The 17,229-nt window shown below is 51.5% G+C and overlaps 1 protein-coding gene across 1 annotated transcript in view; it reads left to right on the forward strand.

The window, feature by feature from the left end:
• The window catches only part of EPHA10 (EPH receptor A10), a 30,744-nt gene extending 19,990 nt beyond the window's left edge, over window positions 1-10,754 (forward strand). Inside the window, exons 9-16 of the mRNA XM_030232785.2 lie at window positions 541-666; window positions 2,858-3,043; window positions 5,818-5,879; window positions 5,967-6,170; window positions 6,673-6,822; window positions 6,958-7,151; window positions 7,224-7,388; window positions 8,155-10,754. Coding sequence (XP_030088645.2) covers window positions 541-666; window positions 2,858-3,043; window positions 5,818-5,879; window positions 5,967-6,170; window positions 6,673-6,822; window positions 6,958-7,151; window positions 7,224-7,388; window positions 8,155-8,269 — 1,202 coding nt within the window. The 3' untranslated portion in view covers window positions 8,270-10,754. The remainder of the gene's footprint in view (window positions 1-540; window positions 667-2,857; window positions 3,044-5,817; window positions 5,880-5,966; window positions 6,171-6,672; window positions 6,823-6,957; window positions 7,152-7,223; window positions 7,389-8,154) is intronic.
• Window positions 10,755-17,229: the final 6,475 nt, after the last annotated feature.

Here is a 17,229-nt window from a genome sequence, read left to right on the forward strand (position 1 = left end):
GGGGTGTTTAAATTCCATGGGGTGTATAAATTGTTGTCAGCTTCCATGGGGTGTATAAATTGTTGTCAGCTTCTCAGGAACACAAGCAAACAGCCTTGTTTTCTGGGGCTGCTCTGGATTATTGAGCAGCAATAATTTTACAGACAGCAGTTGTCAGAGGGAATTCAGATGTTGGGACTGATGAGTTTGATTCCAAGCCCATGGAGTGCACACATGCTTTTCTGTTCCCCAAAGAAGTAGAAGAGCCTGCCTTGACCATTTCACTCAGCTGTGGAGGGTGGGAGCTTTACTGGAGCAAAGGGGCTGCTCTGCTTTACCCAGGGTTGTGGCAATGGAGCACAGCAGCTGGATTCACCCAATCCTAAAAAAAAATAATCTTAGAAACCTTAAAACTGAGTCTTTTGCTATGCTTATAGAAAGGTGGCACATTGGTTCTGCCCACCGACCAGGAGATGGATGAGCTGAGATGGTGTTTCCCAGGATGGGTGGGTAGAAGTTCTGCTGAACCCCTCTCACCTGCCCTTTCTGCCTTTCCTGCAGTTAAAATACCAACCAGGAGGACTTACATTGACCCCAGCACCTGCGAGGACCCCATGCAGGCTGTGCACCTCTTTGCCAAGGAACTGGACAATGCCAGCATCAAAATTGAGAGGATTATCAGGACAGGCAAGTTCCCTGGGGTGGTGGCTGTGCTGGGGTGCTCCCCTTCCACTGGGCCATTGCTCCAGTCCTGGGGGTCCCCACCTGCAGCAGAGGATGGCAGTGGGGTGCTGAGGGTTTTATCCAGAAGCTTTGTTCCTCATTCCTGGTGTTTTCCTGAGGAACTGAGAACAGCCAAGCAAACACCACGCAGACCAGAAAGCATCAGCAATTCTCTGCATCTGGGCAGTTTGACAGCAGCATGAAAACTATTTATAAATACGTGAATCTAATGATTTATCGATTTTCATCAACTTCACTGCCTAAAACTTAAAAGCAAATTAAAATCCCCTGACTGGACCCTAGAGCCTTAATGGCTGCTGTGTGCAGAATGTGGGAAACGTGATCATTCTTTGTCATTTGTTTTCCTAAAGATAAATTCAGCTGGAGCAGCAGCAGAGGTGGAGGAAGGGAGGAGGGAGGGCTTTGCCTGCAGCTGAAGGACAGTGTTGAAGAGGAGAGGACATTGAAGAGGGGATGAGGTTGCCTCTGAACTGCAGTGTGGAGCAGCTCAGAGGAGCCCCATGTACCTTTCATGAGCAAACTGGTGTTTGAAAAATCAAGGAAGAAATTAGTAAGGAAGACATTTAAATCTAAGGAATTTGAGAGTGTGTTTGTCTCACTGCTGACCTAACAATAACCTGATTTCCAAATCAATAAAGCTGCTCATAGCTACACGCTTTTTGCTGTCAAGCCAATATTGGTTTTTTATCTTGGGAATTCTGTGGCTCCTGTTGTGGAGTGCATGGCTGTGCAGTGGGATGTTCTTCCTCAAGGATTGCAGGAACCCTCCCTCACAGCCCTGCTGTGTACAGCTCTGTAAGAAGCAAACCAGGAGGCAGAACCAGCCAGGCCCAGAGCATTCCCTTGATGACAGGGGTTACTCTTCCTCTCCTGGGCTAAAACACAACATGCACTGGAGCAGAGCATGGAGAGAACACTGAGAGGCTCTGGAGGTGCCTGAGGGTCAGCAGCTTCCATGGGGTGTATAAATTATTGTCAGCTTCTCACGAACACGAGCAAACAGCCTTGTTTTCTAGGGCTACTCTGGATTATTGAGCAGCAATAATTTTATAGACAACAGTTGTAAGACTATTGGAATTTACCAATACAGCTGGACAGGACATGCCTGAGCTTGTCTGGGCCTGCTGCTGAACCAAACAGCAGCACTGTGGTGTTTCACCCCAGGGACACTTTTGGCCATGGCTGGGTGGTATTTCACCCCACAGACACTTTTGGCCATGGCTGGGTGGTGTTTCACCCCACAGACACTTTTGGCCCTGGCTGGGTGGTGTTTCACCCCACAGACACTTTTGGCCATGGCTCTGTGGTGTTTCACCCCAGGGACACTTTTGGCCATGGCTGTGTGGTGTTTCACCCCACAGACACTTTTGGCCATGGCTGTGTGGTGTTTCACCCCACAGACACTTTTGGCCATGGCTGGGTGGTGTTTCACCCCACAGACACTTTTGGCTGGCTGGGTGCTCCAGCTGGGCACGTGGGGACAAGTCCAGGTGTGCAGGAGCTCTGGTGGCTGCAGGATGGAGCTTCCCCCCATCACAGGGGCTGCTCCTCGGGTTTCCCTCTGCCAGAGAAGCTTGCATGGGGCCAGGGGGAAGGAAAGGAGTGGGTTCTGATGGAGGGTTTGGATCCAGAGCTTTGTTCTGGCCCACAGCCTCTGAACCCAGCCCCAGCTCCAGCAGAACTCCTGACCCCGTGGGTGCTGCTCCTTTTAACCCCGGGGAGAGGGCAGGGAAGGGGCAGGGAGCCACCAGCCAGGGACAGGAGGGGAGGTCTCAAGGGACAAAGGACACCTGGATGGCCCAGTGCCCCCCAGGGGTGGAGGGCATCCTTTGAACCTGCCAATCACTGGAGCCCTTCTGGAATGCCAGGACTGACAGACAGTGCTGGGAGGGGAAAGGAGAGGTGACTGACACACCTGGGGGGGAATCTTCAGGGGAGGGACCCGGGGTTCTGAGGTAAATGCTGAAATCACAATGCAACATAAGACAGAATTCAGATGTCAGGAGTGACGAGTTGATTGGATTCCTGGCACAAGCCCATGGAGTGCACACATGCAGAGGAGCAGCACAGTGCTCAGGATACCCTGGTCTTAGTCCTGCCAGCGATGTGTTTAACCCATTTCTCTGCTGTGCAGGAGAGTTTGGGGAGGTGTGCCGGGGGTGCCTGAAGCTGCCCAGCAAGCGCGAGCTGCCCGTGGCCATCCGCACGCTGCGGGCCGGCTGCTCCGAGAAGCAGCAGCGCTCCTTCCTGGCCCAGGCCTGCACCATGGGCCAGTTTGACCACTCCAACGTCATCCGCCTGGAGGGGGTCATCACCAGAGGTATGTTTATTGGAGTATTTACCAATACAGCTGGACAGGACGTGCCTGAGCTTGTCTGGGCCTGCTGCTGAACCAAACAGCAGCACTGTGGTGTTTCACCCCACAGACACTTTTGGCCATGGCTGGGTGGTGTTTCACCCCACAGACACTTTTAGCCATGGCTGGGTGGTGTTTCACCCCACAGACACTTTGGGCCATGGCTGGGTGGTGTTTCACCCCAGGGACACTTTTGGCCATGGCTGGGTGGTGTTTCACCCCAGGACACTTTTGGCCATGGCTGGGTGGTGTTTCACCCCACAGACACTTTTGGCCATGGCTGGGTGGTATTTCACCCCACAGACACTTTTAGCCATGGCTGTGTGGTGTTTCACCCCACAGACACTTTTGGCCCTGGCTGGGTGGTGTTTCACCCCACAGACACTTTTGGCCATGGCTGTGTGGTGTTTCACCCCACAGACACTTTTGGCCATGTCTGGGTGGTGTTTCACCCCACAGACACTTTTGGCCATGGCTGGGTGGTGTTTCACCCCAGGGACACTTTTGGCCATGGCTGGGTGGTGTTTCACCCCACAGACACTTTTGGCCATGGCTGTGTGGTGTTTCACCCCACAGACACTTTTGGCCATGTCTGGGTGGTGTTTCACCCCACAGACACTTTTGGCTGGCTGGGGGCTCCAGCTGGCACGTGGGGACAAGTCCAGGTGTGCAGGAGCTCTGGTGGCTGCAGGATGGAGCTTCCCCCCATCACAGGGGCTGCTCCTCGGGTTTCCCTCTGCCAGAGAAGCTTGCATGGGCCATGGGGAAGGAAAGGAGTGGGTTCTGATGGAGGGTTTGGATCCAGAGCTTTGTTCTGGCCCACAGCCTCTGAACCCAGCCCCAGCTCCAGCAGAACTCCTGACCCCGTGGGTGCTGCTCCTTTTAACCCCGGGGAGAGGGCAGGGAAGGGGCAGGGAGCCACCAGCCAGGTACAGGAGGGGAGGTCTCAAGGGACAAAGGACACCTGGATGGCCCAGTGCCCCCCAGGGGTAGAGGGCATCCTTTGAACCTACCAATCACTGGAGCCCTTCTGGAATGCCAGGACTGACAGACAGTGCTGGGAGGGGAAAGGAGAGGTGACTGACACACCTGGGGGGGAATCTTCAGGGGAGGGACCCGAGGTTCTGAGGTAAACGCTGAAATCACAATGCAACATACGTTGTATTTATTGTTTCTTGGAGGTGGCTTCTTTCTTATTCTTGGACATTTTCTTTAAAATGCCCACTTGGACTGCAGGAATAGCACGTTTCCTGGAATTTGTTGGTTTTCAAGTGCTTTTTCAAATGTTGTTATTATTTCTGCTAAGGTTTGTGTTTGGATTTTTATGGCTTTTTTTTTTCCGCTTTAGGGTGTTTTCTTGAGCTGTTGTGATGGCATTCCCTAGCACTTCTGCTTGCATGGCTGCTGCACGTTCAGGGGTACCCAGTATCTCTAGCTGTGTTGGGGTGGGCTTAGGGTTTTGTCATTCTTTGTCATTTGTTTTCCTAAAGATAAATTCAGCTGTACCAGCAGCAGAGGTGGAAGAAGGGAGGAGGGAGGGCTTTGCGTGCAGCTGAAGGCAATGTATGTAATATTTTGTTGCAGGTTGGATTTGCATTAGCTATTGCAAGTTGTTTTAATAATTCCTACAGTACATGGGTCCCAGGAGGCTCCCATGCAGGAATGTCTGGTATTTGCTCGGTCCCCAGGATGAAGGAGGAATTGATGAATCTGGCTCCATGTTCTTAGAAGGCTAATTTATTATTTTATGATATGATATTATATTAAAGAATTCTATATAAAACTCTACTAAAGAATAGAGAGAGGATACAGACAGAAGGCCTAACAAGAATGATAAGGAAAAGTGACTCCTCAGAGTCTGACACAGCTGATGGTGGTTGGTCATTAAGTATAAATAATTCACATGAAACCAATCAAACAATGGCCAGGTGCATAAACAATCTCCAGACCACATTCCAAAGCAGCAAAACACAGGAGAAGCAATCAGAAAATTATTGTTTTCATTTCTCTCTGAGGCTTCTCAGCTTCCCAGGAGAAGAATCCTGGGCAAAGAGGATTTTTCAGAAAACATGACAGTGACAGGAATGGGCTTAAGCTGCTGCCTTGGAGAGGTAAGCTGGGGCTAGAGGTGTAGCTGGCTGCCTAGAGAGCAGCTGTTCCCACATGCATTAGCTGGGTTTGCCTTCTGGTGATTAATAAAAAGCTTCCAGCTAGATTAATAAGTGCAGGTAGTGGGACTGGCTTAGCAGCCAAGCACGTGTGCTCTTAATAGAAGTCAATTGAAGTGAGATTCTGTCAGTAAAACAGATGAGACTGACTGCTGCAGCTCTCTCCCATGAGTGCGTGTGCAGAACCAGGCTATGGATGAGACAGTTAAATGGATATTTGTGTAAATCCAAAGAAACCAGAACATGTGAGCTGATTCTAACCCTATAACCCTAGGGGTTTTATTAGGAAAGGAAGTATTCTGGCTGAGCTGGTTGCTTTTGCTTTCACTGGGCTGTGCTGTTCTTTTTTCATTCAGAGTCCTGATGAAAGGAGCTTCTGATCCTGGAATCCGTTCCCAGCTGGGAATGGCAGGGAAGCCTTGGCCCTAGTGCTCATTATAACCTGGCTGAGATAATGTCCTTATCTCCCCCAAAAGCCAGGCAGTGCAGGGGTTGGCACCTGGATTTGTAACCTCTGCAGGGTCTGAGTGATGGCAGCCCTGACACCGTGCTGTTTGTCTGTCTGTGCAGGGAGCACCATGATGATAGTGATGGAGTACATGGGGAACGGCCTGCTGGACTCCTTCCTCAGGGTGAGTACTGGGGTGTCTGCCCAGCTTGGACTCTCCTGGCCATGTTCCCATGGCTGCCCTTTGGCTTTTCCTCCTCTGCTTTCACAGAAACACGAGGGGCAGCTGACGGGCACGCAGCTCATCTGCATGCTGCAGGGCATTGCCTCTGGCATGGCCTACCTGGCAGAGATGGGCTATGTGCACAAGAGCCTCGCTGCCCACAAGGTCCTCGTCAGCAGCAGCCTGGCATGCAAGATCACGGGGTTCAGACAGCCACAGGAAGACAAGATGGAAACCATCTTCTCCACCATGGTGAGCTGCATTTCCTCGTTCTGTTGTCAATGCTTTTCCTAGGCTCCCATCTCCTTCTTCAGGTATGAGCAGGGATTCTGCACCTTGGACTTCTTTCTCAGGTAGAAATCCAGTGTGTTTGGTCAGGGACCTTCATAGCACCACACCTCCTCCAGCCACAATCCCGCTGCACAAATCAGGGAGAGGGACTTGTGTTTGTCCAGCTGTGAGGTGGTTTTCCTTAAATATCAGTGTACAAAATGCCATCAGCTCTTCCTCCTCCCCCATTAATATTTCAGGATTCACACTCCAGTGTAGCATACAGTTGCAGTGACATTTTAAACAAATTGAGGAAAAAGTTTTCTCTTAGTACTAAACATGCTCATGGCACCTGCGTTTGCTCGGTGTCCACCCTGTGATGCCAGGCAGGGCACGATGAACAGTAAATGGCTACCTGGGAATTGCCAGCATTGGCCACATCCTGCTGGGCCAGTAAATCATTCCTGCCCTTCTGCCTGGGCAGCGTGGCAAGAGCCTGGTGCTGTGGTCAGCCCCTGAGGCCGTGCAGTATCAGCACTTCAGTCCTGCCAGCGACGTGTGGAGCTTCGGGATCGTCATGTGGGAAGTGATGTCCTACGGGGAGAGACCCTACTGGGACATGTCCCACCAGGACGTGAGTGCCCTGCAGCTGCATGGTGCTGCAGCCATTGCTGCAGGAGTGGCTGTGAGGCTTGCCCCAGGGGTTTGCCCCAGGGTTTGCCTCTGGTTTGCCTTGCAACAGCTGACCCCAGCCCCTCGTGTCCTGCAGGTGATGAAGGCTGTGGAGGATGGGTTCCGCCTGCCTGCCCCAGCCAACTGCCAGCCTCCCCTGCACCAGCTGATGCTCAACTGCTGGCAGAAGGACCGCAGCCAGAGGCCCAAGTTCTCGCAGATCCACAATGCCTTGAGCAAGTTGGTGCAGAGCCTGGAGCCCCCAGAATGCCCCAGCTCCACGTGCCCCAGGTGACCGCATGTGCCCGTCCCCCCCGACCCTGCTGTGCCTCACTCCTTCTTCACCACCCTCTCTGCTGGCAGGTCCCATGGCACGTCCATCCCCCTCTCCAAGAGAACATTCTCAGCCTTCCCCTCGTTCAGCTCTGTGGGTGAGTGGCTGGAAGCCATAGAAATGGGCAGATACAAGGACAACTTCACTGCTGCAGGCTACTGCTACCTGGAGTCGGTGGCCAGGATGACAGCCCAGTAAGTGACCCCTTCTCCTGGCTGTAAGCTTGTGTGTGGGTGCAGTGAGAGCAAAGTCCCTGCTCCTGCCAGAGAGCAGAGCCACATCCAGAGTGATTTACTGGTAGCCTGTGGTGCTGCAGCACAGGGTGGTGGGCTCAGAGCTGCCCCACACTGGCGTGCTGCAGGCTCTTGTTAGCCCAGAATGCCTGGTCAGGGTCAGTGCTGCTTTGGCTGGGGCTGAAGCTTGGGGATTTGTTACTTGTGCATGTGTGGAATGGGTGCTGCCTGGCCTGGAAGCAGTCAGTGTTGGGGCACACGGTGGTCTAGGTGATGTGAAATGCACATCAAGAATGTGGATAATTAATCCTGTAATCTGCTCTAAATCAATGTCTCTTGTTGAGCTGTCAAGTCTCCAGATGCAGATGGTGGCTGGGAATTACCCAAGCAGCTGAGGCTCAGGAGTTTCTTGGAGCAATGACAGTTTTATTGCTGAGGGTGCCAGGCTGGGGCTGCCCTGCACTGGTTCCTCTTGTCTTTGCACCGTTGGCAAGGGTGCAATGATTCCCAAATGGGAATCAAGTTAGTTCATCTCCAGATGCTTTTATATTCACTAGCACATCTTAAGTACTGTAAATATACCTTTGAGCAGTGTGTATGGTGAACCCAGTGATAGTTAACCCATGCCTATCAGCAAAGGGGAGAAGGTTGTGTCCTGGGGGAGGCTGCAAGCTGAGTTTGTCTGTAAGGGTTGTGTGTGCTGGCTGATGTGGGGCTCATTTTGCAGGGACATCCTGAGCCTGGGCATCACTCTGTCAGAGCACCAGAAGACCATCCTGAGTGGGATCCAGAGCCTGCGGGCCCAGGTGATCCAGATGCACGGCCGGGGTGTGCAGGTGTGAGCCCGCGTCTGCAAAGGTGCAGAGCAGCCCCTGCTCCCGGGGAGGAGAGACCTGCTGGCCCCAGCCAGCCCCACCTCTGAAACCAGGGGGTCTCAGCTGGGCTGTGGGAACTGCTGGCTGCTGCCAAACACGTGGTGAGAGAGCAGAGCTTCTGTCCCCTGGGGCAGCCCAGCGTTCCTGGGGAGGTGCCTGGGGGGAGGTGGCTCTCCCCAGCACTGTTTGTAAGATGAGTCAAACTGTACTGATGCCATTTCATGTGGTAGTTGAGTTCACAGGGTGGGATGGACCTTTTTGCACTGTCTTAATCCAGAGCCAACACTTCTGTATCTTGTATCCTGCTGGTGAATCCATGGGGACTTTTATACAGCCTGACAGATCACAGCAACCCCACAAGGAGTTTGTATTGCTTTTATATTAGAGAGCAGCCTCTCATCCAATGCCCAACTCCTGGAAGGTGACTTTCCCCATCTGTGCTGAAGGAAACTCTTTCCCAGTTGCATCCCTTCTGCTCCATGAGCTACTTCACTGAGTTTTGACACCTCAGCTGGTGAACAAAACCAAATATTCTCCAGTAAAGCACAGAGGAAATGGTGCTGGCTGCATCCATGCAATCCACACTTTGTTTTGTGAGCACTGTGCTGCCTGCCTGGCACGCTGGCAGCTCCCAGAGCTGCAGCCTGATCCCTGAGAAGACATAAATAGCATCTTAATAATACAACTTTCCTTGGAGTTAGTTAATTAAATGGGTATTTGCAGCTCTGTATGGAGTTTTGTAAGGCTTTATTGTGATCTGTAAGTGTCTCAAGTGAATTATTAATGCTGAAAGGCAAAGATTTACATAGGGGATGAAGGCTGTGGGAGGTGCTCAGAGTCTGGTTGGAAATCTGCTCCAGTCAGACCCTGCTGTTGGCTGCTGTGAGAGGCTGAGGATGGGAATGAGGATTGAGTGAAGGGCCTCTTGGGGCTGGCAGGGTGACCACTCTGCCCAGGAGAGTGCTGCATATGCTCTGGGCACTTTATTGCTCACTGGGGAAAACAAGATCTCTCCTTCCTGCCCCCTCTGCAGTTCAAACCATGCTCCCTCCCAGATTCTTGGTCAGTGTTTTTAACAGAAATAATTTCTCCAAGCCTGGCCCATTCCAGTCAGGTTGGTCCCTTGCCATCCTGCTGTTTCCAGCCTGAAGAGCAATAGCAGTGACCCAAGCCCTGCATTCAGTGAAATGCCTGATCCCAAGGATCAAGTGCAATTTGTGTGCTCTCTGGGTTTACATTTTATCTCTAGGGAAAGTATATGACATCTCTCTAGGCTGAACTAGCTTGATTCTGGATCTTCTCTGCCCTCTCCCTGTTGGGATGCAGGAGCCATGCTGGGAAGTTGCTCCTGGAGGAGCTGGCTCCAGGCTGGTTCAAGGAGATCTGGAGACATCTAGGGCTTGGTGGTGAGGTGACAGTGTGCCTCAGTTTGGAAAACAAACTTGGCCATGAGCAGGCAGCATTGTGTTCCCTCAAGTCCACCAGAACAGACCCTGCCCCCAGAATAAGGAGTGTGACAAGGGGCCAGCTCTGGGTGCCACTTGTGGCCACTAAAATCTGCTTTTCTGTCCCTCTGGATGCTGCCCAGCTGGAAAGGGATGAACCTCAGCACAGTTATCTGTGGCCATGGCTGTGTCCCTGGGCTGCAGTGGCCGTGGTGGTGGCTCCTGTAGTAGCTATGGCTGTGGGGAGGGGTCCCACAGGAGCTGAGCTCTGGGATGGGCTCTGACCCAGCAGAAACAGGAAACATCATCTTCCCTGCTCTCTCCTACAAGGAAGGAAAGGAAAGCCCTCCATGGAAGCAGCCTCCTAGCCCAGGTTTTGCAAGAATAAACACTTTTAATTGAGCTCCTCACCAACACAAGAGAACAAAATTTGTAGATTAAGCTATAGATTGTTGTTATGATATTAAATTTAACTTGCATCCTCTCAGCTTCTCTCCTTGGGGAAGTAGTATAATTAAATTAATCAGCAAGGCTGTTTTGCAGCTGCAAGGGCAGACCCTGATCTCTTCCCATCCAGCCTCTGGCAAGTCATGAGGCTCTTGCCTTCTCCATGGGCTGGGAGAGCCCAGTCCTGCAGGAGCAGCATCTGCAACACTCCCCTCACTAGAAACCAAATGGGAATCAAGGTGGTTCATCTCCAGATGCTTTTATATTCATTAGCCACATCTTAAGTACTGTAAATACACACTTGAGAAGTCAATATATATTTTTATAAGCTTGAGACAAATGTAATATAATATTATAAGGGACTCTGTGTGCATCTCATGTTTGAACTATAGTCAGACATCTCCAGGGAATCTTAGTTGGTTTGGAATATTTATTAATAATGATAATAAGAATAGTTATTATAAATGCTAATAAAAATCTATTGACATTTTTTTAATATTTTGTATTTATTGAACCATGGTTGAAGCTGGCAATAAAGAGAAATCTAAATACCTGAGTAAAACCAACCAGTAATCCTGCCCTGGTTTGTCTGTGTGGGTCATTTCAATATTCTGGGGGAAAATGCCACTTTATCAAAGGTGGCATGTGGTGAGTAAGGGACAGTTTTAGTAGCATCAAGGTGTGAAGTGGTGCCTTGTTTTGTTAAATGACATCTGTGCTAAGGTGGGCTGACATCTGTAGAGGGGCTGCAGGGGTGGTTTCTTGCTAGTGACATTTTGTGGGGAGGAAAAAGCACCTCCCTTGCTTTGCTGGTGCATGTTGTGGTGTCAGAAAGGTGCATGGGCTGGCCTGGGGGCCAGGTGCTGTCAGGCAGGTGGGAATCCCTGCCACCACTCCTTAACATTCATTGCATGGTGCTGGTGAAAGCAGCTGCCACAGCACCCAGCTGGCACCACCAGCAGGGCTGGGTTTGGGGAGAGCAAGGCAGGAGCCAGGGCTGCTCCTCTTGCCCCTCACTGCCCCACAGCAGCCCAGACATGAAATCCATCACCTTCCCTCTCAGACATGAAATCCATCCCCTTCCCTCTCAGACATGAACTTCATCACCTTCCCCTTGCTCCTGTGGGCTCTCACTGCAGAGAGCCTGCCAGAGCCAGGGTGCAGGGCTCAGCTGAGCCTGGCCTTGCTGCCCCCTGTCCCGGGCAGTGCCCTGGGAAGGTTAAAAAGAACCTGGCTCTGGAGGAAGAGCAAGGTTTGAATGTGAATAATGGGTAATTCTCAGGAAGAGCAGGTGCCATTTGTCATGGTAATCAGCGATCTGTCAGTTCAAGTGAGCTGCTTTCCTCCTGCTGTTCACCTCCCACGTGTGCCTGGAGAGCCCTGCCCAGGCTGGGACACGGCCAGACCCCGCAGCCCCTCCTGCCCCACCAAGGATGGGTTCCCAGTGCCACCCTGGGCTGTCCCCAGTGCCACTCTGGGCTGTCCCCAGCGCCACCCTGGGTTGTCCCCAGCGCCCAGCACCACCCACCTCAGCCGGGACTAGGTGGGTGCCCCTCTACTGGCATGGTGAGACAGATGTGGGGTTTGTGGCCCAGCTGAGGCACAGCTGGATGACCCTGGAGCAGGGCTGGGTGACACTGGCACAGGGCTGGGTGACATTGGCAGAGGACAGGGTGACATTGGACAGGACTGGGTGACACTGGAGCAGTGCTGGGTGACATTGGCAGAGGGCTGGGTGACACTGGCACAGGGTTGAGTGACACTGGCACAGCCAGCAGCCCCCACCAAGCCACCATGGGTGCCCTCAGCTGCCTCTGCACCTGTGGTTTGCCACTTAAAGCAGGGCCACAGCAGCAAGAGCAGCCTGGGAGGCACAGGAGCCATTGACTGACACAATTATAAACAACTTCAGCCTTTTTACCTCCCTGGGGCTGACAGGCACCTTCAGCAGCAGACAAAGAGCAGCTGTTATCACTCAGCACAGCGGCTCCTCCTGGGCAGCTGCCACCCCTGAAGGGGCACAGACAAAAGCAGAGGAGCTGTGCTCTGCCAGCAGTGCAGGTGTGTCCCAGAGCCACTGTCACAGCATGGCTGTGACAGTGGAAGCAGCAGCAGTGGGGCAGCAGCCAGTGCTGCCAGACCTGGCTCACAAAGCCTGTGGCTGCAGGGCCAGGGACTCCTGGAGTCCTGAGCAGGAGGTGGTGGGGCTGTCCCCTCAGGCAGCCCTAGGGGTGGCACTCAGCTCTGGGGGTTTATGCTGTTAAATGTTTTTAATTCTATTAAACACTAGAGGGCAAAAAGATTTAAAAGGCAATGAAGAAGATTTTTGTGAGATTTAGGTGTTCCTGGGTGATGGCAATTTTGTGTTGGATAAATGGCTGTTTGTGACTGTAAATACAGCCTGCCAGGGTAATGAGATGTACATCAGGAATGCTGTACACCCCTGGGGAAAAACAGGCACCTCAAAAATGATGAGAGTTTCCCTGAGCTGGTTAAAATCATTGTTGGAAGTGCTGTCCCTCCTGAGGAGAGCTGGGTAGGTCTGTGAGGCACACACTGTCTCACAGCAATGCACAAATCCCTGCCTTGCCTCAGGGGAAAAAGGATGTGTTAGGTATCACATCACACTGCATCAAAATGAGAAGTGGCACAATGAATCCAACTCCCCAAAATAAAACTTTCTTCCAGAAATAAGCTTGTCACTGTCAATTTAAACTCTTGCCAAAGGAGCATGATTTGAGACAGGTTCCTCTTGCCAGTGATTTACAGTGGTGGGTGTGTTTAATCACTATTTCTGATAGCAAGAGTCTAAAAGGAGGTGTTTCTATTCAAAGGTCCAACGTGAAACCCAGATCCTAAATGCAGCTCTGATGCAGCACAGCTGGGAGGAGGCAGCATGAAGCATTGAAGGAAATGGAGCCTTTCCTGCACTTCCACTTCCCCAACACCATGGTGGTGACACAGGGGAACTCTGGGCAGGACATATGCCCCCCCAGCCAGAGCACTGGCCCCTGCACCTCACCACCCTGAGGGGTTTTAAGGGGTTATTTAGAGACAAAATCTTACAAAACTCTGCAGGGAGGGAGGGGTCCTGCCTGGTTATCAAACTGAGAGAAAGGCATCAGAGTGCCAGCCTGGGGAAGGGCCTTTGTCTGGAGAAAGCCCTGATGTGCCATGCATGGCACCAATACCAGTGGCTCCATGTTGGGGAAGATGAAACAGGAAAGCCTTATAAATAGGATTGCCTGGCAAAAGATTTTGAGAATATGGAAACTGTGAGTGAGATGGGAATGAAAGCAGCTCTGAGATCCCTCAGTTACTGAACACCTGGAAAACAATGGCATGGCCAGCTGAAGGGAATCCCCTTGGGATCAAACAACACCCTCTGCTTGCAGGCAGCTCCAAGGGGCAGAGCAGACCCTGCTGGCCTGGCAGGAGGGCCCAGAGAGGAGTTTTTGGGGTTTAAAATGGAACACAGGGTGGTAATGTAATGATTCTGATAGGCTGTATGTAAATGCTGTAGGATTTGTATCTTGGACTGGATTGGTCAGTGAGAATTAGAATATTCAGCACAGAAGAAGATTTATGGTATTGGAATGGGAACCTCGCTCTCATCCTCTTTCCCACTCTCCTCTCTCAGCCCTGCTCTGGACTGTGGCTGGCAGCTCCCAGCAGGGCCCTGCCCCCAGGCCCTGTGCAATAACCCACAAGTTCCACGCCTTGGCTCCAGAGATCTCTGGTCTCCATCCCTCCCTACCATCCTACCCCCGACACTCCTACAGCTCCCTAATTCCATCTCTAGGGGATGGGATGGTGACATGCTCCTGGTGACAGGCTCCTGGGCTGTTCTGCTGCAAGGACAAAACCCCATGCCCCCAGTGCAGCACAGGCAGGTGCCACCAGCCCTGCTCTGGGGGCACCAGCTTGTGGCTGGTGGGACCCTTCAAAGCTGAGCCCAGCAGGGGCTCTGTCACTGACTTGAGGAATGTTTCAAAAACATCATTTGTTTTCATTAGACTTGTACCAATATCTCTGTCCCTGTGTTCCTGATGCAGGTCGACAGCAGTCCTCAGGAATGCTTTAATTGTGTTTTCCTGGCTTTGCACAGCTCTTATCTAATGCCTTCTGGCTTCATTAGATTAGACACCTCTTGTCCTGGGGATGTTGTCATGTTTTCAAATGGCTTCAATCAGCACCTCCCAGGCTCTGGCTATTTCAGGATACAATAAAGCTGAACCTAATCCAGGCTGGTGAGTAATGGAGGTGCATCTCCCACCCCCGTGCAGCCTGGCTTTAAATTTGCCTGGCTGACATCCTGTAGCTGCAGGCAGAACACAATTAAACCTCTTGTCTTTCAGGCATCGTCCACGCTTCCACACAGCTCGGGAGGAAGAGCTCAGCAACAGCAACTGGGTTTCTAATGATCTTGTCATCCAGAACAGCAGAGAGAGATAAATGAAAGAGTGAGAGAAGAGCCAAGATCAAACCCAGCTCTCCAGATGTCCAGGGCATGGCAGGTTGCAGGCTGGCTGTGCTCATCTCCTCAGACCCACACTGGCACAGCTCTCAGGATACAGGGCCGTGTCCTCAGTACCAGGGAATGAAATGCAGAGGGACACAGCCTGAGCCCACCCAGCACCAGTGCTGGGGGCTTCTCTCCTCAGCATCTGCTGGCTTGACTGCTGATAAACCTCATTCTGCAGGAGCCTTCTTCCTCTTGGGATCCCAGGATCCTTCACCAGCTGCAAAGTGCCCACAGGCTCAGGAAGGAAACCGAGGTGGGAAGGGACCAGCCAGACCCCAGGCTGGGGGCAGAGACCCCCAGCTGCGCTCTGGGGGAGGGCTGATGGCTCCAGGACAGTCCCTGCACTGTGTGTCCCTCCTGGAGCCCAGCACACCCAGCAGTCCCAGGCAAGGGCTCTCCTTCCCCAGACACTCTCCCTTGAAGGAGAATTGCCTCAGCCCTATCCTCTTATCATGAGCCACCACAATATCAGCATCGATCCCTTTCACCCCACAGGCAGTATTTTGACTTCTGGAATTCATCTTACCTAGCAAGGGACTCTAAATATATCCCAGACAATTTCCTCTCCTCATTTTTAATAATCTCTTTCAGCCTTAAATTCATTTTTGAAAATATGTATTGGGATGATGGGCTTTTTATCACAGCTGATGGACAATATTCATCACACCTGTGTCCTACTCCTCACAACACACACACACACTCCTTACAGCAGTCCTGCAGCAATTTCAACAGCACTTAATTCATTACAGCCCCATCACTGCCTGTGCCTGCTCCCCTCAACAATGTCACTGGTGATTCGTCACTTGGGTCCCTGCAGGCAGCTGTGGTCCCACCTTGCAGAGCCACTGTCACTCCCTGAGCCATGGGACAGGGCAGAATGGCCCCATTCAAGCACACCAGGTGTAAAGGGTGCTTGTGGAAACCCAGGGCACTGGGAATATTTCCCTGTCTGCTCTGTGGTGCTTGGACTTCTAGGGGAGCACTGACTTTGACCCTCATTCATGGAGAAAGTTTCTTAAACTCCAGAATAGACTAGGATCCACTAGGGTGTGAAAGAGATTGTAGAGAGTAGTGTAGATGTATCACTTAGGTGGGAAATTTAGGTTTCAGGATTTTTAGTATGTACTGGATGGAAGCAAAAACCTGAAGACCAAAAAAAAACCAGTGTGTCTCTCTTTCCTGACCCAATACCATTCCTAGGAGAGCCCAGCCAGAGTCCAAGAAGTTGTGGAATCAGCAACAAGTACCCCAAGAGGTGCTTCACTGTCCCCACCCTGGAAACCTCCAGAAGGTGGTAGAGTAGAAGCAAAAAATCTCTTTTCTGTCCAGGATGTCTTGGCTCACTGGGCACAGCAAGGCTGAGGCAATGTGCTGGGGCTGTGCTGGCACAGCCTCCCAACCCTGAGCCCTGGTGAGACCTGAGGGGAGCCAGCACCAGTGGTCCCTCTCTGGGCCCCAACTCAGGGGCCCCAGGACAGCAGCTCCTTTAGAAAAACTTCTCCAGCAAATTCCCATTTTGCTAGAAATTGGGCAGGACCAATGGAGCCTCCCAACTCAGTCAGCTGGCCCAGGAAACACAGATTTTTTGTAGAATTACATAGGTCAGGGGAGAGAGCTGCATGTGCTGTCCTACACCTTCAAATCAAGAACTCCTGCATGAAAAATTTGCCTGGAGATGGCTCTAATTTGTTCCAAACCATCATCCCTTCCATCAGCAAGCCAGGAATTGTTATCTATTTATGTCTTACAGTGCCAATGAATCAAAGGCCACCTGGAAGATGTTGAGGATGACAAACCTGCCAGTGCAGCTCTGCCAGGCTGCTGGGAGCTGCTGGTCAGGAGCTGAGCCAGCACAGGAGCTTCCCTGGCTCATTATTTCTCCAGATCAATAGTTTCACATTTCCATTAATAATTTGAGCAGAAGTGTGGAGTTCTCACAGCACAGCTCAGCACACACTGAGCCCCCCCAGGCCACAGGAAGCCCTGAAGGAAGCAGGGCTGAGCTCTGGCACAGCCAGGGGAAGCAGAAATGCTTTTTTCCTGCCAGGCTGAATTACCCAGCCCTGGAGAAAGAGCCACATGCTTGTTCCCTGTGCTGCTGGCTGCTCCCCCTCTGCAGCCTGCCCTCTCCTAAGGGAAACTTCTTTTGGAAGAGCTTTTTACTTAAAAATTGCAACTAGAGCTTTTAAATGAGTTGATTGATCAATTAGAGCTTTTAAATCAGTGTTGATTTAAAAGAATGCTCTAGCCAGGCTAAAAATTCTAGTTAATTTAGTTTTCCTGGTAAAGGTGTAGTTAAAGCAGAATCTCAACTTACACATCCATTTTTTTAATTTACAGCTCAACTAACTGATGCCTTTAATTAATTAATATGTGCACAGCAGAGCAAGTCAGGTGTATGTGCAGCTGAGTGGGATATGTTATTGCCACCTGCAGTTAGGATTCAGAATCTGCTAAAACCTCTCAAAGAGAGTTTTCCAAATACATGAGGTATTCCATAAAATAAAATG

Source organism: Serinus canaria, chromosome 23 (assembly GCF_022539315.1).
Source record: "Serinus canaria isolate serCan28SL12 chromosome 23, serCan2020, whole genome shotgun sequence".
Classification (NCBI taxonomy): Eukaryota; Metazoa; Chordata; class Aves; order Passeriformes; family Fringillidae; genus Serinus; species Serinus canaria.